The sequence below is a fragment of the Trifolium pratense genome, linkage group LG3, assembly GCF_020283565.1.
Source record: "Trifolium pratense cultivar HEN17-A07 linkage group LG3, ARS_RC_1.1, whole genome shotgun sequence".
Taxonomy (NCBI): domain Eukaryota; kingdom Viridiplantae; phylum Streptophyta; class Magnoliopsida; order Fabales; family Fabaceae; genus Trifolium; species Trifolium pratense.
Window position 1 is genome coordinate 43,727,737 of NC_060061.1, and position 19,323 is coordinate 43,747,059.

The following is a 19,323-nucleotide window of genomic DNA, read 5'->3' on the forward strand; positions in this document are numbered from 1 at the left end:
TTATTTATTCAAGATGGGTGTTGAAGGTGTTTTGATGTTGAAACCATTGTATATAGTCTTAGATGGTAGTTGAAAATATAATAAGATGGCAGTTGAAAATTGAAAGCTTTTTTCATTCAAAGCATTAATGACTACTATTCCTTATTCCCATTCTGAGGCGTGTCGCACACATGTGTGAGGTGTTCGATGGCATCGGGCCTCAAAATTTTGAGGGTCTCAACTCAAAATTTTGAGGTCCTATAATATTACTAATATATTATTTATACTTATAAAATATCAAATGCATATTAATATATTAATTTTTAGGCCCTAAAATAATAGTTATATATTGTTAATGTTCATAAAATATCATATGTATCAATAGATTAGTTATCTATAATCGTAAATATAGTTCTAGTCCATTTTAATCTTTACATACAATTTGATCTTAGATTAGGATGTTCCTTTTTGACGTTATATAAAGATAATTATTTTATATTTCTTGTTTCATTTAATTTAATGCAATTCATTTAATATTGATAATTTATATGTTTATAAGAATGATTTTTTTTTTTTATATTATATGCTTTACGGATTACCATTGTGTGGATAGCATGGAATTGCTCATTGGAAATACTCATTGTGTACTGTGCTTTACGGATTACCATTGTGTGGATAGCATGGAATTGCCTTCTTTCTTTCTTTCTTTGTTTCTTTCTTCATGTAGAAATTAGAAGCTGCGCATAACAGTGTAGTCTTCACATACAGCAAAAAAGAAATTGCCACAACTTATCTAAAATGGCCGAAATGGCCGTGTCTTTTGTTCTTGAGCAACTGATTCCACTGTTAACAGAAGAAGCCAAGCTGTTGGGAGGTATTCACAAAGAATTTGCAGACATTAAAGATGAATTTGAATGCATTCAAGCCTTCCTTAAGGATGCTGATAAAAAAGCTAAAAGAGACGACACTACTGAAGGAGTCAAAACTTGGGTGAAGCAAGTTAGGGAAGCAGCTTTTCATATTGAAGATGTCATTGATGATTATCTGATCCAAGTGAGACAGGAGCCTCGTGATCCTGGATTTGTAGCTTTACTCCATAAGATTGTTCACTCACTCAAAGTTATTATCCCTCGTCATCAAATAGCGTCGAAGATTCAAGGCATTAAGTCATCTCTTCGTGGGATCAAGAAGAGAAGCCAAACCTATGGCTTTCAACGTTCTTTGGAACAAGGATCGAGAAGCTTTAGAGGAAGAAAAAGTGCGAAATGGCACGACCCTCGAATGGATGCTTTGTACATTGATGAAGCTGAAATGGTAGGCTTTGAAGAACCCAAAAATAAATTGATTGAATGGTTGCTAGAGGGAAGATCTGAGCGCACTGTCATCGCTGTGGTAGGTATGGGAGGACAAGGAAAAACCACTCTTGCAAAAAAAGTTTTTGACAACAAAAAGGTAGTGGGAGACTTTGACTATCGTGTATGGATCACAGTGTCACAATCATACTATATAGAAGGGTTGCTGAGAAGCATGTTGAATGAGCTTTACAAACAAGAAGGGGACACTCCTCCTCAAGATATCTCTCAAATGGATCGAGAGTCGTTGATTTCTATGCTAAGAAACTACTTGCAACAAAAGAGGTATGTTTTTGTGTTTGATGATGTGTGGAACATACATTTTTGGAATGAGATTCAAAATGCATGTATTGATAATAAAATGGGGAGCAAGATATTTATTACAACGAGAAATATGGAAGTTGCCACAAATTGTCGTAAATCATCTGTTGTTAAAGTGCATGATATGCAACCTTTATCGGAAGTTCAATCATTTGAGTTGTTCAAAAAGAAGGCATTCCAAAAAAAAGACATTCCAAATGAGCTCAAAGAGATATCTTTAAAAATTGCAAACAAATGCAAAGGTTTACCGCTGGCAATTGTTGCCATTGGCGGTCTATTGTCTACAAAAGAGAAAAGCTTACTTGAGTGGCAGAAATTTTGTGATAAATTGCCTTTAGAGCTAAAGAGGGATTCCCATTTGACCGGGATAAACCAAATTTTAGCTTTGAGCTATGATGATTTGTCTTTTCATCTTAAGTCATGTTTGTTGTATTTTGGAATATATCCTGAAGATTATGAAGTTAAATCAAGGAGACTAATTCGGCAGTGGATAGCTGAAGGATTTGTGAAAGAAGAAAGTGGGAATACTTTGGAAGAAGTGGCAGAAGGATATTTAACAGAGTTAATCCATAGAAGTTTGGTGCAAGTATCTTCTGTTAGATTTGATGGAAAAGCTAAAAGTTGTTGTGTTCATGATCTAACACGTGAGATGATTCTTGAAAAGTGTGAAGATTTAAGTTTCTGCAAGAATATCAGTGGAAATGGTCATTCATCTTTATCTGGAAGTATCCGGCGCCTATCAATAACAACCCATTCCGATGATTTTATGAAACGTATTGAAAACTCACGTGTTCGATCACTATTTCTTTTCGAATATGATTCACAACTTTTGAGCAAAGCTTTTATTAGGAGAATCTTTAGAGAATATAGGCGCTTGAAGGTGCTTGAGTTTGATGTTTTCTCTAATGTTAGATTGAGTAATATCCTTCGTGAAAATTTGGGAAGCTTGATTCACTTGAAGTATTTAAGCTTAAATAATGATTATCGTCTGAATTATGGATTTAAACTTCCCAAATCAATTTCCATGCTCCAAAACCTGGAGACTTTGGATCTGAGACAATGCGCATTATATGACCTACCAAAGGAGGTTAGCAAGCTTAGAAAGTTACAACATCTTATTGGCTCCAGAATGTCTTTGTTTAAATTGAAGGGTGGTATAGGAGGCATGGAATCCCTACAAACTCTGAGTAGTGTGGAAATTGAAGATGGTGATGATGGAATAAAGATAATTAAAGAGCTGGGACAGCTAAGGCAGTTAAGGAAATTGAGCTTGTTTCTTGGGAACGAAGACCATATAAGCACTTTATCTTCATTGAATGAGATGCAACATTTGGAGAATCTAAAGATTGGGACAAAAAACGTAAGAAACCGTAGTTATGATTTAACTGATTTGCATTTGAATCCACCTCCATCTAAGCTTCGAACTCTTAAACTAACAGGAATGTTGGAGAAGTTTCCAGAATGGATTCTTCAACTTCAAAATCTTGTTAAGTTGAAGTTAATATTGTCCCTCTTAAAAGATGATCCAATAAAGTTGTTAGAAAACATGCAAAACTTGTTGTCCCTTTCATTCATCGAATATGCTTATGAAGGTGAAAGTTTACATTTTCATGATGGAGGGTTTCAAAATCTAAAGGAACTATACATTAGTGACTTGCCTAACTTGAATTCAATTGTAATTGAAAAAGGAGCATTGCAATCTCTAAAAAAGTTCGAGTTATACAAGATCCCCAACCTCAAGACTGTTCCTGCTGGCATCCAACACTTAGAAAAACTTCAAGTTCTCAATGTTCAATATGTGCCACATGAAGAACTTTATGCTGAACTTTAAGGAGTTAGAAATCATAAGCCATCCAACTTCAAGGGGGGAGAAAAGGTGATCATTTTATTCCATATAATTGAATAAATATATTCTTGGTAATATTTTTTGTTCTATAATCATTCAGTAACATACAAGCTTATTTTTATCCTAAAATAATTTCACTATTTTTCCTCATTTTATTTTTCTTATGTCATATGCTTTGTATATTTTTGAATTCTTCATCAATAATTATCATATTATTTTTATTGTGTTGTGACCCTCAAGAACTATTTTGTTGTAATCATTTCCATTCTCTCCTCAATGATCTTTAGTAATAATTTGTTATTAATCTTTAGGTGGTTGGCTTCTAGTGCGATGGAAATTCAGATTTCTCCAAGTGGACTTCTACAATAATGGCATCTTTATTTATGTTTTTGTTTCTTTGTTGGACATTTGAGTTGTTTGTGATGTATCATGTATGTAAGATGTTGTGAGAGCTTTCCTTTCGAGAATTGTAAGAGATAATTATTTATTATATTCAAACTGCACTCTTTTTCCCTACATCAAGGTTTTATCCCACTGGGTTTTCCTTGATGAGGTTTTTAATGAGGCAGTTGACCAATAATTTGGTATGCATTGTTGTTATTTTGGGTTTTGGTCTAGTCCCCCCAAGCTTTTTCTTTTTTATTTTAATAATATTTGGTTAAAGTTGAGCATTTTGAATGTGGATGCAAATGTGCCAACATAGTTGGGATGTATGTGGCTTCATCTTTTGCTTCACTTTAACTTCTATTGGTGCTTAAATTGGAAAAATTAGCAGAAATTTTTTTGGTCAGGAACAGTGGGAGGGGGGTGTTTGAATGAATTTTCTGGTGAGTCGGAGGTGCATACTTTGAATGTATTGTTGTTTTGATTGTATATTTGGTCATTTTAGAATGTCATTTGTTGATAGATTATAATTTCTTTTAGATTCAATGCATTTCATTTAGATTAAATTACTGTACATGGTAGTTGAAAATATAGTTAGATGGCAGTTGAAAATTGAATGCATTTTTCAGACCATTATTGACTAATGAGTAATGACTACTATTCCGTATTCCCATTGGAAATAATCATTGTGTATTGTGGATTCTCATTTTGTGGATAGAATGGAATTGTCTTTTTTCTTTCTTTCTTTCTTCATGTAGAAATTATAAGTTGCGCATTGTTGTGAATTCGAACCGAAAACCACACCAATAATACTTAGTGTGTGAGACAAATGAATTGAAACAACCAAATCAACAATGAATGAGCAATTAAACACAAAAGCTAAAACTATGAAAGCGACAAAGAACACGATGAAATTGTTTACCCAGTTCGGTTAAAACCAACCTACTCTAGGGGAGAGGGAGCTTTCCGTTCCACTATCAATAGAATACTTGATTACAATGAGATTCACCACAAGAGTTACAAGATTTAGAGTTTTCCTAAATCTACCCTTTTCCCGATTCTCTTCCCGTGACCAAGAGATTCAATCAATAAGTGTTTCTAAGGTGTTACAATCACTTCCCCAACCCTAGAGATTACTCAAGAGAAACCCTCTAACCTCTCCAGGCTTCATGTTCAAGAAAGAACCCTAAAAATCACATTTTTCCTCCCTCTTGCGGCTGCAAAACGCAGCAGAAAACATATATATCAGGTGACCTGCGCATGGCGCAGCACCACCTGCGCATAGTGCAGCCAACAGATCAAGAAACCAATTCTTGAAACAACAATTGTGCATGGCGCAGCCTCTCCTGCGCATGGCGCAGGGCACAGGGGCAGGACTGTTTTATGCTTTTATGCATCATTTCAAAGGCAATTCCAACAATCTCCACCTTGCCTTCAAAATGATAATGGTGCCAACTTCCCACCAACCACCGTGCAGCTCCACCTTGAACTACCGTCCAAGACACCAGATCAAATCCAAGTCTCACTCGAATCATGACCTTGACACCAACCTTCACTTGCTTCCAACAACCATTGCTAGACTCACAAGCTTCCTGGTTTGAACCTCCTCCCTTCATACCTCGGAATGTCAAGATCTTGCCTCCCACTACCATAGGATTTTTAGGTAGCTTCATAAGTTTACACCATCCCTCTTCGAACCCCGGAATGTTCCTTTCCGTACTCCCGAATAAACACTTGCTTCCGACTATCCATGGAATTTTAGAATAATCCTACAAGCCTCACCACACCTTCTCAATCCCTGGAATGCCTCCCGTACTCTTGAAGATTTGCTTGCCTCCAAACCAACCTTGGAATTTTAGGTGGTTCCACAAGCCGCAACGTCAAACTCTCTTTGCATCCAACTACCTCCAGCAGTCATACAAGTTACCAAGTCTGATCACCGTTGCTTTCAATTGTCTCCCAGAAGATATTCCAAGTTTTGCACTTCTTCGGCCACAATCAAAACATAACCCACAAGGTCTCCATAGCCATACCACATTGGTGTACACCTCCACCTCAAACCGAGTCTCCTCCACCAAAGCTTCAAACCGGTATATCCACTATGTCTTCCACCTTGTACAAAAATTTCAACTACTCTGAAACTCACTTCAAGTCATTGTTAGTCTCCAACACTTCCAATTTAGTTTCAACCACCTAATAAACTTCATTTTACTAGACTTACTAAATCCAATGTCACTAACAACTACCAACCTGAAGATCCACAACTTAACCATATCATGAGAATTACCACTAGTAGCAAAAGCATGACCAATAGTAGAACCAACTATCTTTGCATCAAAAGTTCAAGAATATACCTCACATCATGTAACAAAGAAACAACCATTCCTTGAACCTTACTAGCTTTCCCTTCTCCAAGATGAACAAACTCCACCTTCAACTAGCTCTAGGGCTTCAAAGTACTCATTCCTCAAAACACATGTGATCGGAGCATCCAAAAGTCCACGACTTAAGCTCCACCAATTCTCAACTTCACCACACTAGCATCTCCACATTCTCACAATAAAGTTGTTGTTTCACAAGTAACCCGAGTATTATTCCACCGCCTCTTCAGGCCGAAGCCGAGTATTGTTCCACCGCCTCTCTAGGCTGATGCCGAGTATTGTTCCACCTCCTCTCCAAGCTGATGTCGAGTATTATTACCACCACCTCTCCAGACTGGCCTTCATCGCAATCTTCATTAGCTTTTTACCTCTGAAGCACCGGATAACAACATGTCGTGTTTTACCCATCATCCTGAACCTTAAAATTGCTCTTGCTCCCATCTTCACTTTCCACAATTCCCAATTGTTTCCGGAAAGTCCCTCGATAACCCATTTTGAATCTATGGTACTTAATCCGTTTAACCCTTTGCCCCACGGGGGGCTCCAATTGTTGTGAATTCGAACCGAAAACCACACCAATAATACTTAGTGTGTGGGACAAATTAATTGAAGCAACCAAATCAACAATGAATGAGCAATTAACACAAAAGCTAAAACTATGAAAGCGATAAAGAACACGATGAAATTGTTTACCCAGTTCGGTTAAAACCAACCTACTCTGGGAGTGGGAGCTCTCTGTTCCTCTATCAATAGAATACTTGATTACAATGAGATTCACCACAAGAGTTACAAGATTTTGAGTTTTCCTAAATCTACCCTTTTCCCGAATCTCTTCCCCTAACCAAGAGATTCAATCAATAAGTGTTTCTAAGGTGTTACAATCACTTCCTCAACCCTAGAGATTACCCAAGAGAAACCCTCTAACCTCTCCAGGCTTCATGTTGGAGAAAAAACCCTAATAATCACATTTTTCCTCCCTCTTGCGGCTGCAAAACGCAGCATAAAACATATATATCAGGTGACCTGCGCATGGCGCAGCACCACCTGCGCATAGCGCAGCCAACAAGAAACCAATTCTTGAAACAACAACTGCGCATGGCGCAGCCTCTCCTGCGCATGGCGCAGGGCACAGGGGCAGGACTCTGTCTTCTGCTTTTCTGCATCATTTCAAAGGCAATTCCAACACGCAACACCGTGTAGTCTTCACATATAGCAAAAAAGAAACAGCCACAACTTAACTAAAATGGCAGAAATGGTCGTGTCTTTTGTTCTTGACCAACTGATTCCACTGTTAATTAAAAGAAGAAGCCAAGCTGTTGGGAGGTATTCACAAAGAATTTGCAGACATTAAAGATGAACTTGAATGCATTCAAGCCTTCCTTAAGGATGCTGATAAAAAAGCCGAAGGAGACAACACTAGTGAAGGAGTCAAAACTTGGGTGAAGCAAGTTAGGGAAGCAGCTTTTCGAATTCAAGATGTCATTGATGATTATGTGATCCAAGTGAGACAGCGTGATAGAAACATGGATCAAGTGATGGGCCTTGAAGCTGAGCCCAAACCAAAGAAAGGAAAGGGAATTAGGAATGATGAGGTGGACAAGTGATGATGTACATGAGAGTGAGTGCTATAAAGGTGGTGTCAGTGAGGGAATAATATTGTTCACAGCGGTCTCGTGATCCATGTTTCTATCACAGCAGTCTCGTGATTCTGGATGTGTAGCTTTACTCAGTAAGATTGTTCACTCACTCAAAGTTATTATCCATCGTCATCAAATAGCATCTGATATTCAAGACATTAAGTTTATCTGTTTGATGATGTATGGAACATACATTTTTGGGATGAAATTGAAAATGCATTGATTGATAATAAAAATGGGAGTAAGATATTTATTACAACAAGAAATATGGATGTTGTTTTATGCTGTAAGAAATCTTCTTTTATTGAAGTGCATGAATTGCAACCTTTAACAAAAGAACAATCTTTTGAGTTGTTTAATAAGAAAGCATTCCGATTTGAATTTGATGGATGTTGCCCAAAAGGGATAATTGATATATCTTTTGAAATTGCTAGAAAATGCAAGGGTTTACCGCTAGCAATTGTTGCCATTGGCGGTCTATTGTCTACAAAAGAGAAAAATGTAATTGAGTGGGGAAGATTTTGTAAACACATGACTTTAGAACTAAACAAGGATTCTAATTTGACCGGGATAAAGAAAATTTTAGCTTTCAGCTATGATGATTTGCCTTTTCATCTTAAGTCATGTTTGTTATATTTTGGAATGTATCCAGAAGATTACATAGTTCAATCAAAGAGACTGATTCGACAATGGATAGCTGAAGGATTTGTGAAAGAAGAAAGTGGGAATACTTTGGAAGAAGTGGCAGAAGGATATTTAACAGATTTGATCCATAGAAGTTTGGTGCAACTATCTTCTGTTAGAATTGATGGAAAAACTAGAAGGTGTTGTGTTCATGATCTAACACGTGTGATGCTTCTTGAAAAGTGTGAAGATTTAAGTTTCTGCAAGCATATCAATGAAAATGGTCATTCATCTTTACATGGAATTATTCGACGCCTATCAATAACAACCCATTCCGATGATTTTCCGACATGTATTGAAAACTCACGTGTTCGTTCACTATTTCTTTTAAAAAATGAGTCACAATTTTTGAGCGAAGATTTTACGAGGAGAATCTTTACAAAATATAGGCGCTTGAAGGTGCTTGAGTTTGAGGTTTATTCTAAAGTTAAATTGAGTAATATCCTTCATGAAAATTTGGGAAGCTTGATTCACTTGAAGTATTTAAGCTTCAAGAATTATAGAGCGGGAACTATATTTGAACTTCCCGAATCAATTGGCATGCTCCAAAGCCTAGAGACTTTGGATCTGGGAATTTATTGCTATGAGATACCAAAGGTGGTTAGCAAGCTTAGAAAGTTACAACATCTTCTGGGCTTCAGAATGTCTTTGATTCAATTGAAGGGTGGTATAGGAGGCATGGAATCTCTACAAACTCTGAGTAGTGTGAGAATTGATGATCGAATTGAGCTAATTATAGAGCTGGGAAAGCTAAGGCAGTTAAGGAAATTGAGCTTGTTTCATGTGATGGAAGACAATATATGCACTTTATCTTCCTCATTGAATGAGATGCAACATTTGGAGAATCTAAGCATTCATTGTCCTCATTTCACTGATTTGCATTTGAATCCACCTCCATCTATGCTTCGAAGTCTCATGCTACATGGAGTGTTGGAGAAGTTTCCAGAATGGATTCTTCAATTACAAAATCTTGTTAAGTTGAAGTTACGATGGTCCTCTTTAATTAATGATGATCCAATAAACTTCTTAGAAAATATGCAAAACTTGTTGTCGCTTGAAATCTTCGATGCTTATAAAGGTGAAAGTTTACATTTTCATGATGGAGGGTTTCAAAATCTAAAGGAACTATACATTAATTAGAGACTTGCCTAACTTGAATTCAATTGTTATCGACAAAGGAGCATTGCTCTCTCTAAAAAAGTTCAAGTTATACAAGATCCCCTACCTCAAGACTGTTCCTGCTGGCATGCAACACTTAGAAAAACTTGAAGATCTCGATGTTCGAGATGTGCCACATGAAGAACTTTATCCTAAACTTTAAGGAGTTAGAAATCATTGATGGGGAATTAGCACAATAATAATAATAACGAGCAATATGCAGCGGAAATAAAATTCCCCAAACTTGTAAGAACCTTGAGGATCAACAACAAATAATATGGCAGACAATAAAGCAAAATAAAGACACCGGAATTTTAACGTGGAAAACCCTCGATGTGAGAGTAAAAAACCACGGGTCGTCCAGACCAAAGAAATAGCTCCACTATAATCAAATAAGGGTACAAAAGAGTCTCCAAGTGAGGCACAAATAAGTGCTAACAACCAATTAAACAACAAAGCACTAAAGCTTTCAAAACAAGAACAAGAAGATGAAAAATACCCAAAACAGAACTGCTTCAGTGCGGACTGAATATCTCACGAACCAGACCTGATTTCGACGATCCGAACGGTGAAAACGTAGCCCCTGGAGCTGCGAACCTGCCCTCCAAATTTGAGCCAAATCCAACGGTTAACGAATCGGGAATCGGAGTTTTAGTGGGACTGATTTGAGAAAAACGGGAATTGTTTTCTCTCTTCTTTTCTCTCTTTTTGAAGGTTGTTCTCTCACAAAATTTACTCACATAATAACCCTAGTATGACCACTCTCCACTTATATAAGTGAGACATAATGGGCTAATAAAATTGGACTTTTCTCCACATAGGAAGGGAGCCCAAAACCCAACAATCATAAGCCACTCAACTTCAAGGAGGAGAAAAGGTGAACATTTTCTTCCATATACAGTAATTGTATAAATATATTCTTGGTAAGGCTTTGTGTAACATGAAAGTCTTTCATGGTGCACAAGTCTTCACTATTATTACAACGAATACGAATTTTACAAAACTCACTGTTTGATTGAAAGTTTATATCATATAGATCATCCATAAATGATTGTCAAAAAATTTGACAATCATTTGATGTTATCGAGACCCATCAAGATTAACAATATTCAATAAAAATCCATAAATCGTTAATCGTAATGGGTCTCAATAACATATCAAATGATTTTCAATTTTTTTTAAAAAATTTATAGGTGATCTATATTCTATACGATATAAATTTTCAATACAACAGTAGATTTTGTAAAATTCGTATTCATTATAGTAGTATTCGTAACTTGTGCACGGATGCAGTCTTTCACCATAGACTTGGTCTCTTGGTAATATCTTTTGTTCTATTATCATTCCGTAACATACATGCTTATTTTTATCCTAAAATAATTTCTCTATTTTTCCTCATTTTATTTTTATTGTGTTGTGACCCTCAAGAGATATTTTGTTGTAATCCTTTCATTATGCACAGTCTAATTTGTTATTATTCTTTAGGTGGTTGGCTTCTATCCAAGTGGAATCCTACAACAATGGCATCTTTATTTTTGTTCATGCTTTTGCTCTTTTGTTTGTTTCTTTGTTTGAGATTTGAGATTTGAGTTGTTGGTGATGTATCATGTATGCAATATGTTGTGAGAGCTTTCCTTTCAAGGACGACAAGACCTTATCTCACTTCTAAGTGAACGGTTCCCTTGGCCTGAATGGTTCTAGTTTCACTTGGTGGGAATATGTTACTAATGATGTTTATGTAGTTTACAATCATAACAGGCTTGGTCTTCCTGAGTTTAGATTTAAGTGAAAATTATTTCTTGAGTAAGTGAAAATTATTTCCTGTATTCAAACTGCACGTTTTTTTTCCTACATCAAGATTTTTTTCCACCGTGTTTTCTTTGATGAGGTTTTTAATGAGGAGGCAGTTGGCCAATCATTTTGGTCTACATTTTTGTTATTTTGGGTTTACTTTTTATAAGATAGTTTACTTTTTAGATACATTGAATAACTAATGTATCTAAAAAAAACTTAAGTTTTTCTTTTATATTAAAGACTAGATGGAATATTTTTTATGACCCTTGAGCGAGTTGAGCATAAAAAAAAGTGATTGACTTTGAATTGAACATCAATATTTGCGAAAGTATTAGTATTATTATTTCACAAAAGTAACCAATTCTTCAAGGATGCACGTGATCTCATAAACGGGCATCAAGCAAATGCACGTAACTCTTTAAACAATGTCAATAACATAAATTTTAATCACTTATTAGCATCTTGCTCTATAGCACAGAAAAATATTGTATAAATAAGTCCAAAACTCAACTTCCTCAGAAGAATAATATTAAAAGTCTTCCTTTGGAGAAGAAAGGAAACTAAAAGTCTTCCTTTGGATCCACCGCATAAGTTGCGCTAACTAAGTCTTCATCTAGCCAAAAATCCAAAACTGCAAAAACTGAGAGGTTGACTCAAATGGCTGAAATTGCAGTGTGTTTGGCTATTGAGCAACTACTTCCAATATTAAGAAAAGAAACTAATTTGCTGAGAGGGATCCACCAAGAGTTTTCATACATTAAAGAAGAACTAGAAAGTATCCAAGCCTTTCTTAAGGATGCTGATAAAAGAGCTACGGTTGAAGGAGACAATATTCGTGAAAGCGTCAAAATATGGGTGAAGCAGGTAATAGAGGCAGCTTTTCGCAAAGAAGATATTATCGATGATTATATCATCTATGTGGAACAACAGCCTCGTGATCATAAATGTCTAGCTCTACTCTGTAAGATTGCTCACTCCATCAAAACTTTGACCTCTCGCTATCGGGTAGCATCTGAGATTCAAGATATTAAGTCATCAGTTAAAGAGATTAAGGAGAGATGTGAAAGATATGGGTTTCAAATCCAACCTACTTTTGAACAAGGACCAAGCACAAGTCAAAAAACCAAATGGCATGACCCTCGAATGATTGCTCTTCACGTGGAGGAAGCTGACGTTGTAGGGTTTCAGATGCCAAAAGAGAGATTGACCGATTTATTGGTAAATGGAAGAGTGGAGCGCACTATCGTCTCTGTGGTAGGAATGGGAGGACAAGGTAAAACCACTTTGGCTAAAAATGTTTTTGACAGCAAGGAGGTCATTAGTCACTTTCATTTTCGTGCATGGATTACAGTGTCTCAATCATATACAATAGAAGGGTTGTTGAGGGACATGTTGCGTAAGTTTTACAACTCTCTCACTTGCGATATCACTAATATGGATCGAGGGTCATTGATTGATGAAGTGAGAAACTACTTGAAGAAGAAAAGGTATGTTATTGTGTTTGATGATGTATGGAATGTACATTTTTGGAATGAGGTTGAATCGGCTGTAATTGATAATAAAAATGGAAGTAAGATATTTATCACAACAAGAAACATAGATGTTGCAATCTCTTGTAAGAAATCATCGTTTGTTGAAGTGCATGATCTACAACCTTTAACTCAAGAACAATCTTTAGAGTTATTCAATAAGAAGGTATTTCAATTTGACTTTGATGGATGTTGTCCAAAAGAACTCATTGATATATCTTTTGAAATTGTTAAAAAATGTAAGGGTTTACCACTAGCGATTGTTGCCATTGGTGGTCTTTTATCAACAAAAGATAAAAACACCTTTCAGTGGAAGAGGTTTAGTGAAAATCTAAGATTAGAGTTAAACAAGGATTCTCATTTGACTGGGATACAAGAAATTTTAAGTTTGAGTTATGATGATTTACCTTACTATCTTAGGTTCTGCTTATTGTATTTTGGAATATATCCAGAAGATTATGAAATTGAATCGAATAGATTGTTTGGCAATGGATAGCTGAAGGGTTTGTGAAAGAGGAAAGGGGGAAAACTTTGGAAGATGTTGCAGAAGGATATTTAACAGAGTTGATTCGTAGAAGTTTGGTGCAAGTATCTTCAATCAGCATTGACGGAAAAGTTGAATGTTGCCATGTTCAGTATTTAATACGAGTGATGATCCTTGACAAATTTGATGATTTTAATTTTTGCCACCATATTAGTGAATATGGTCAATCATTCTTCAGTGGAACAATTCGACGCCTATCAATAGCGTCAATCTCTGATGATCTAAAGGAATGTATTGAAAGTTCGCATGTTCGATCACTTCTTTGTTTCACCGATAAAGAATTACCTGAACACTTTGTGAGGAGAATTCCTACAAAATATAAGCAATTAAAGATGTAGAGCTTCGTTATGTTCCTAAAAATCTAGGGGGCTTAATCCACTTGAAGTTCTTAAGCTTGAGAAACAATAGACATATAAAAAGCCTTCCTAAATCTATAAGCATGCTTCAAAACCTCGAGACCTTTGATCTACGGGATACAGGTGTTCGTGAGATGCCAAAGGAGATTGGCAAGCTACGAAAGCTTCGACATCTTTTGGGAGACAGAATGTCTTTGATCCAACTAAAAAATTGTATCGGATGCATTACATCATTGCAAACGCTTCATAATGTTAGTTTAGATGGAGATGGAGCTGGAGTATTGGAACTAATTACAGAGTTGGGAAAGTTGAAGGAGTTAAGGGAGCTAGGCTTGGTTGGTGTTGTGAGAGAACATGGAAGCTATCTATCATCCTCAATCAATGAAATGAAGTGCTTGGAGAAACTAGATATTGAATCAAAATCAAAAGAAAAAGTCATTGATTTGCATTTGATTTCATCTCCACCACCTACGCTTCGAAATCTTACACTAAATGGAAAGTTAGAGAATTTTCCAGAATGGATTCCTGAACTTCAAAATCTCGTTGAGCTGAGGTTGGTACGCTCTCAATTAACTGATGATCCAATGAAATCGCTAAAGAATATGAAAAACTTATTGTCCCTCTTTATTAGTGATTGTGCTTATGAAGGTGAAAGTTTACATTTTCAAGATGAAGAGTTCCATAAACTTAAGGAACTATGCATTGCAAATTGGGATAACTTGAGCTCAATTGTTATCGAAAAAGGAGCATTGTGTTCTCTGAAAATGCTTACGTTATACTATATCCCTCAGCTCAAAACAGTGCCCATTGGCATCCAACATCTAGAGAAGCTTGAAGTTCTAAGAAATTGGTATATGCCAACTGAATTTGTGGAGAGTGTTTCTTCTGATGGAGGAAAAGAGCATTGGATCATCGAGCATGTGCCCCTGGTTGAATTCCGTACCCTTGATGGCACATTTATTCGACACTCCAAGACTTAGAAATCCAACTTTTTGGGAAAAAAGGTATTTTTTTCTTCATAGTTGTAAAATTATTTATTGTTTGGTTATCAAAACACTATAGTAATTATTTATATTTGTGATTGATAAAATCAAATGTTTGAATATTTTATATTACATAATGTCACTTACCAAAAAAAAAACATAATGTCAAGTTTTTTAATTGAACAATGCCATCCATTAGTTTCAAAATTTGAATGTTTTCTTTTGAAACTAAGTGAACCCTATGTTTGAATATTTCAGATCATGAAGCCAATGGAAGACATAATCATAATGTGTTTGGAATTCGGATGCTGAAATGGAGGAGCGTCTCACCGCAAGCCTTTGATTTCCTCACCACCACCTTACACCACAACTATTACGGTTGTTGTTTTGTTGCTCTCTATTCCTAGTTTTCATGTTTCTGTCCCTTTTGTAACAACCTAGTCATTTGATTGTAAGATATTTTATATGAAATCCTGAATTTGAATCTGGACCACCACATTTCCTCCTTCCTGTGTGTCTATATGTGAGTTATGTGTTGGCCACTAGGCCAGTAGCAAAAAAAAGTTTCCATGTTTCTCCATTTATGTTTTATTTTGGTGTTAATTTTAGTGAGTACTTTGTTCTATTTGGTTGACTAAATTGTAAAACTATGTTTATTTATGTTCAAACTTAGTTATTACTCTATTGACCATCGACTGTATGTTTATTTCATTCGACTTAATCTATTAACATCTTCAAATACTGTATGTTCTATGTTGTATTCCTGTCTATTTTGTATGGAATGTCATTAACATTTTTAGATTAGATATATGACTTGGCATGTATGGTTTTCCTGAAGTTTGTCAATTATATAATGTACATGTCTGCGAATTGATTATTCTAATTTTTCTGTTGTACTTTTTCTATTTGATGATGTCAAAGGGGAGAAGTAATTGATATTAGTAAGGTTATTTGTGTGAAAGAAAAACGAGCACACAAGCAGAAGCAGTTTTGAATGAACATATCCGTTAAGTAATTGATATTAGTAAGATTATGAATTGATTCATGAAGGACTGTGAATTGATTTATAACATTGCTCTGTGTAGTAAACAAACTTCTTTAAATATACAACAATGATACCAAGACTGTTTCTGCCAATTCTCATGACAACACTATGCTGGGGAGTAAGATTGATACAAGAGACTAAAAACCTTTTTTGCAAAAGCATTGAGATCAAAACATACCTGTAAGACGATTAAACCTGATCCCGGTTCAAGATGAATTCCTCAACACTCATTGAACGTAAAGCTCTAGGCAGATGCCCAGGCATATACCCATCCGTTGTACGATTACTAAATAGTCTATTCTGCATATTTCTAAACGAAGGACTATTAACAAGATCAGATAATCCATCACGGTGTAATGGATCTTCATGAAAATTAGAAAGAAACTCGACAACATTATCACTTAGTTCCTCAGTCTCATCATGTAGCAAGTCAATGAGAATTGGAATTGCACCAGCATCAGCAAGGGCCATTCTACCGCTTTCACTATAGCTCAGCTGAGAAAATACCCCAGAAACATTTAGCTTTGCTTCCTCACTCCCATGGAGCAGAAGCTCGACAAGGATAGTGACACCTGAATCATGAATCACAGAAATTGTGTTGCTGTTTGCAGACAGATCCCAAATCACATCAGCAGCTGTTGTTTTAGCTTCATCATCATCTTCTCTAAGAATTCTAACCAAGTGACCAACAATTTCAACCGCATTCGCCTCTTCAAGAGCCAATATACAAAACATATTCTTAGCTATCTCCTTACCAGAAACATCGGGTCCTTTAAGAAGCTCGGCATAAAGAGGTATAGCCCCGGCTTGAGCAACTAGTTTAATGTAATCAAGACGAGCTACCACACCAAGACTATTACCGGCAACAAGTTTCATAGTTTTATCTCCTATGCGAAACAACTCCACAAGCACGGGTATGACTCCCAATTCAACAAGTGTACGCCTAGTTTGTTTCGTAACTCCAATCAATCCAATTGATTGACATGCCCTTTCCCTGGAAATCATGCTGCCAACACTAGCAGCTTCCACAAGAAAACCAAGAGCTCCTATTCTAGTAAGTTCCTTCCTAACTTCCCTCAGAAGCGTCAATGCACTCAAAATCTCTAACAAATACAATCTAACATCATTGCCACCAGTAATCAACAAAGTGATTATAATTAATAAACCCTCATTAGCTCCAACAACTGCCCTACTTGTACTACAAAAACTAACAACAACCATTAAACATTTTGTCAGAGATTTCTGCATCATTCCCTCGGAACAAAGCAACAACCTTATCATAGTAAGTGGAACACCATGTCGACCCATTTCAATAGCCAAACTACCATCACCTCTACAAGCAATGCACTTCAAGCAATAAGCAGCAGCCTCTTGAAGTGAATCCGGAACCGAATCCCTTCCAATGTCCTTATAACCAAGAATCTCATTGAGAATTGGTATGAAGCTAGATAATACATGTTCAGGGGCTTGTTTAGAGTATTTAGCTAGATTAACCATAGCTTTAATTTTCATAGATTTGGTTCCTAATGCTAAAACATTCTCACACTTTCTTAATGCAATTTCCCAATTAGGGTTCCCAATTTCACTACTTTCACAATCTTCCATTATTTTCTTTCGATCTCTTGAATGACTAATTCAGAAAATTCAAACCTAATTCAATACAATGTGAAATAATTGAAAACAAAAATCATTATTGAAAATATTCTACAACAAATCAACAATAACAAAAACAAAATCAAAAACAAGTCCCAAAATAATGTATAGAAATTAGAAAATAGTAAGAGTAAATAAAACCCATTTGGAAAAAGTGAATGAATTTGAAGAAAAGGGAGAGAATGTGAAATGGTACCTCTGAAAAATCAAAACTTTTGCAGAAAACGAATGGTAAGAATAAAACCCAAGTTGCGCAACAGCTTAACTCAAGGAACGGTGCATTGTTTGAGAGAAATGAAGAGTAGCCTCGAACTCCGCCAATGAATTTGACTGATTTTCTCTTTTTCTATAAATTTTTAAGAGAAATGGTTATTCCTACGAAACACGTTTCCACGAAAACTAAGAATAAAACATTCAACGCGTAAAAGTTCGGGTCAACCTTCTTTGGTTTTTATTCTTTTCCGCTTAGCTTGTTTAATAAAAACGTACGGCACATACATATCACTCAAATCACTTTGCATTTGTCTCATGCATCTCTTTCTTTTCCGCCGTTCCATTGTATCAAATACTCTTCGGCTTAATTATATTTTTGTTCTCTTACGTTTATTTTAGATTTTTAAGTTGGTCTCGTATTTCAAAAATTTTAAATTGATTTTTTATCTTTTCTTCCGTTGCATTGGTTAGTCTCTCAAAACAAATTTTAGGTTTCATGTTGGTCTCTTATGTTTTAGTTTTATTTTTCTTAATTAAAAAAATACATGAAATATCACCGAGTAAAAAATGTCATTTGTCTTTCTGTCCATAAGGACTAACTAATGCAACGAAAGAAAAGACAAAGAACCAACTTAAAACTTATAAAACATGAGTTATTAACTTAAAATCTAAAATAAACATAAATGACTAAAAAATGTAATTAAGCCGAAACTTATAATATAATTGGAGTAAAGTAAACTAAACAGCAACCGAATGGTGGTAGTGAACTAGTGATTATGACATAAATTGACAAAAATATGCAAATGAGAATTGAAGCGGTGACCAAGTGAAATCACAAATAACTTGAACTAAATATTGGCAAGTTGGCAACGCTCGTTGTTTTCGTTAAATTGTCATTCGTGTTATATAGCGGTGCTGAATTTTTAATAATCGTTTTTATATAATTTAATTAAAAATAATAAGAGTTATATTAAATTTTATCTATAATTTATAACAATATATAAAGGGGATAAGAGAGTTTGGGTTGGATTTTTTTTTGTCCATTTTGCACTTAACTTCCTTTATGGTTTTTTAATTATTCCATAATTGCCCTTAACTTCCTCTCTTTTTTTTTATGGTTTTTTCATCTATATCTATTCTATACTATCTATAACAATATATAAAGGGGATAAGGGAGTTTGGCTGGATTTTTTTTGGTCCATTTTGCCCTTAACTTCCTTTATGGTTTTTTAATTATTCCATAATTGCCCTTAACTTCCTCTCTTTTTTTTTATGGTTTTTTCATCTATATCTATTCTATACTATAATAACAATATATAAAGGGGATAAGGGAGTTTGGGCTGGATTTTTTTGGCTCATTTTGCCCTTAACTTCCTTTATGGTTTTTTAATTTCTATAACAATATATAAAGGGGATAAGGGAGTTTGGGCTGGATTTTTTTTTGTCCATTTTGCCCTTAACTTC

At 35.5% G+C, this 19,323-nt stretch overlaps 2 protein-coding genes and 2 pseudogenes across 2 annotated transcripts; 3 read left to right on the plus strand and 1 right to left on the minus strand.

Annotated features, from left to right (window-relative positions):
* Positions 1–590: 590 nt before the first annotated feature.
* On the plus strand, positions 591–3,528 carry LOC123912976 (disease resistance protein RPM1-like). Its single transcript, XM_045963573.1, has one exon. It carries the CDS (start codon positions 778–780, stop codon positions 3,481–3,483), a length of 2,706 nt encoding a protein of 901 aa, XP_045819529.1. The 5' UTR covers positions 591–777; the 3' UTR covers positions 3,484–3,528.
* Positions 3,529–8,124: 4,596 nt separating this feature from the next.
* Positions 8,125–11,387, plus strand: LOC123912977 (annotated as a pseudogene).
* A 703-nt stretch (positions 11,388–12,090) lies between these two features.
* On the plus strand, positions 12,091–15,556 carry LOC123912973 (annotated as a pseudogene).
* Positions 15,557–16,030: 474 nt separating this feature from the next.
* LOC123912979 lies at positions 16,031–18,069 on the minus strand. The gene is made up of 2 exons (XM_045963576.1): positions 17,843–18,069; positions 16,031–17,643 (listed from the first exon to the last, which is right to left on the minus strand). Exon 2 carries the CDS (start codon positions 17,596–17,598, stop codon positions 16,183–16,185), a length of 1,416 nt encoding a protein of 471 aa, XP_045819532.1. The 5' UTR covers positions 17,599–17,643; positions 17,843–18,069; the 3' UTR covers positions 16,031–16,182.
* Positions 18,070–19,323: the final 1,254 nt, after the last annotated feature.

Excerpts from the sequence above, each read along its gene's own strand:
- LOC123912976 (XM_045963573.1), top strand. The coding sequence starts at position 778 with ATGGCCGAAATGGCCGTGTCTTTTGTTCTTGAGCAACTGATTCCACTG.
- LOC123912979 (XM_045963576.1), bottom strand. The coding sequence starts at position 17,598 with ATGGAAGATTGTGAAAGTAGTGAAATTGGGAACCCTAATTGGGAAATT.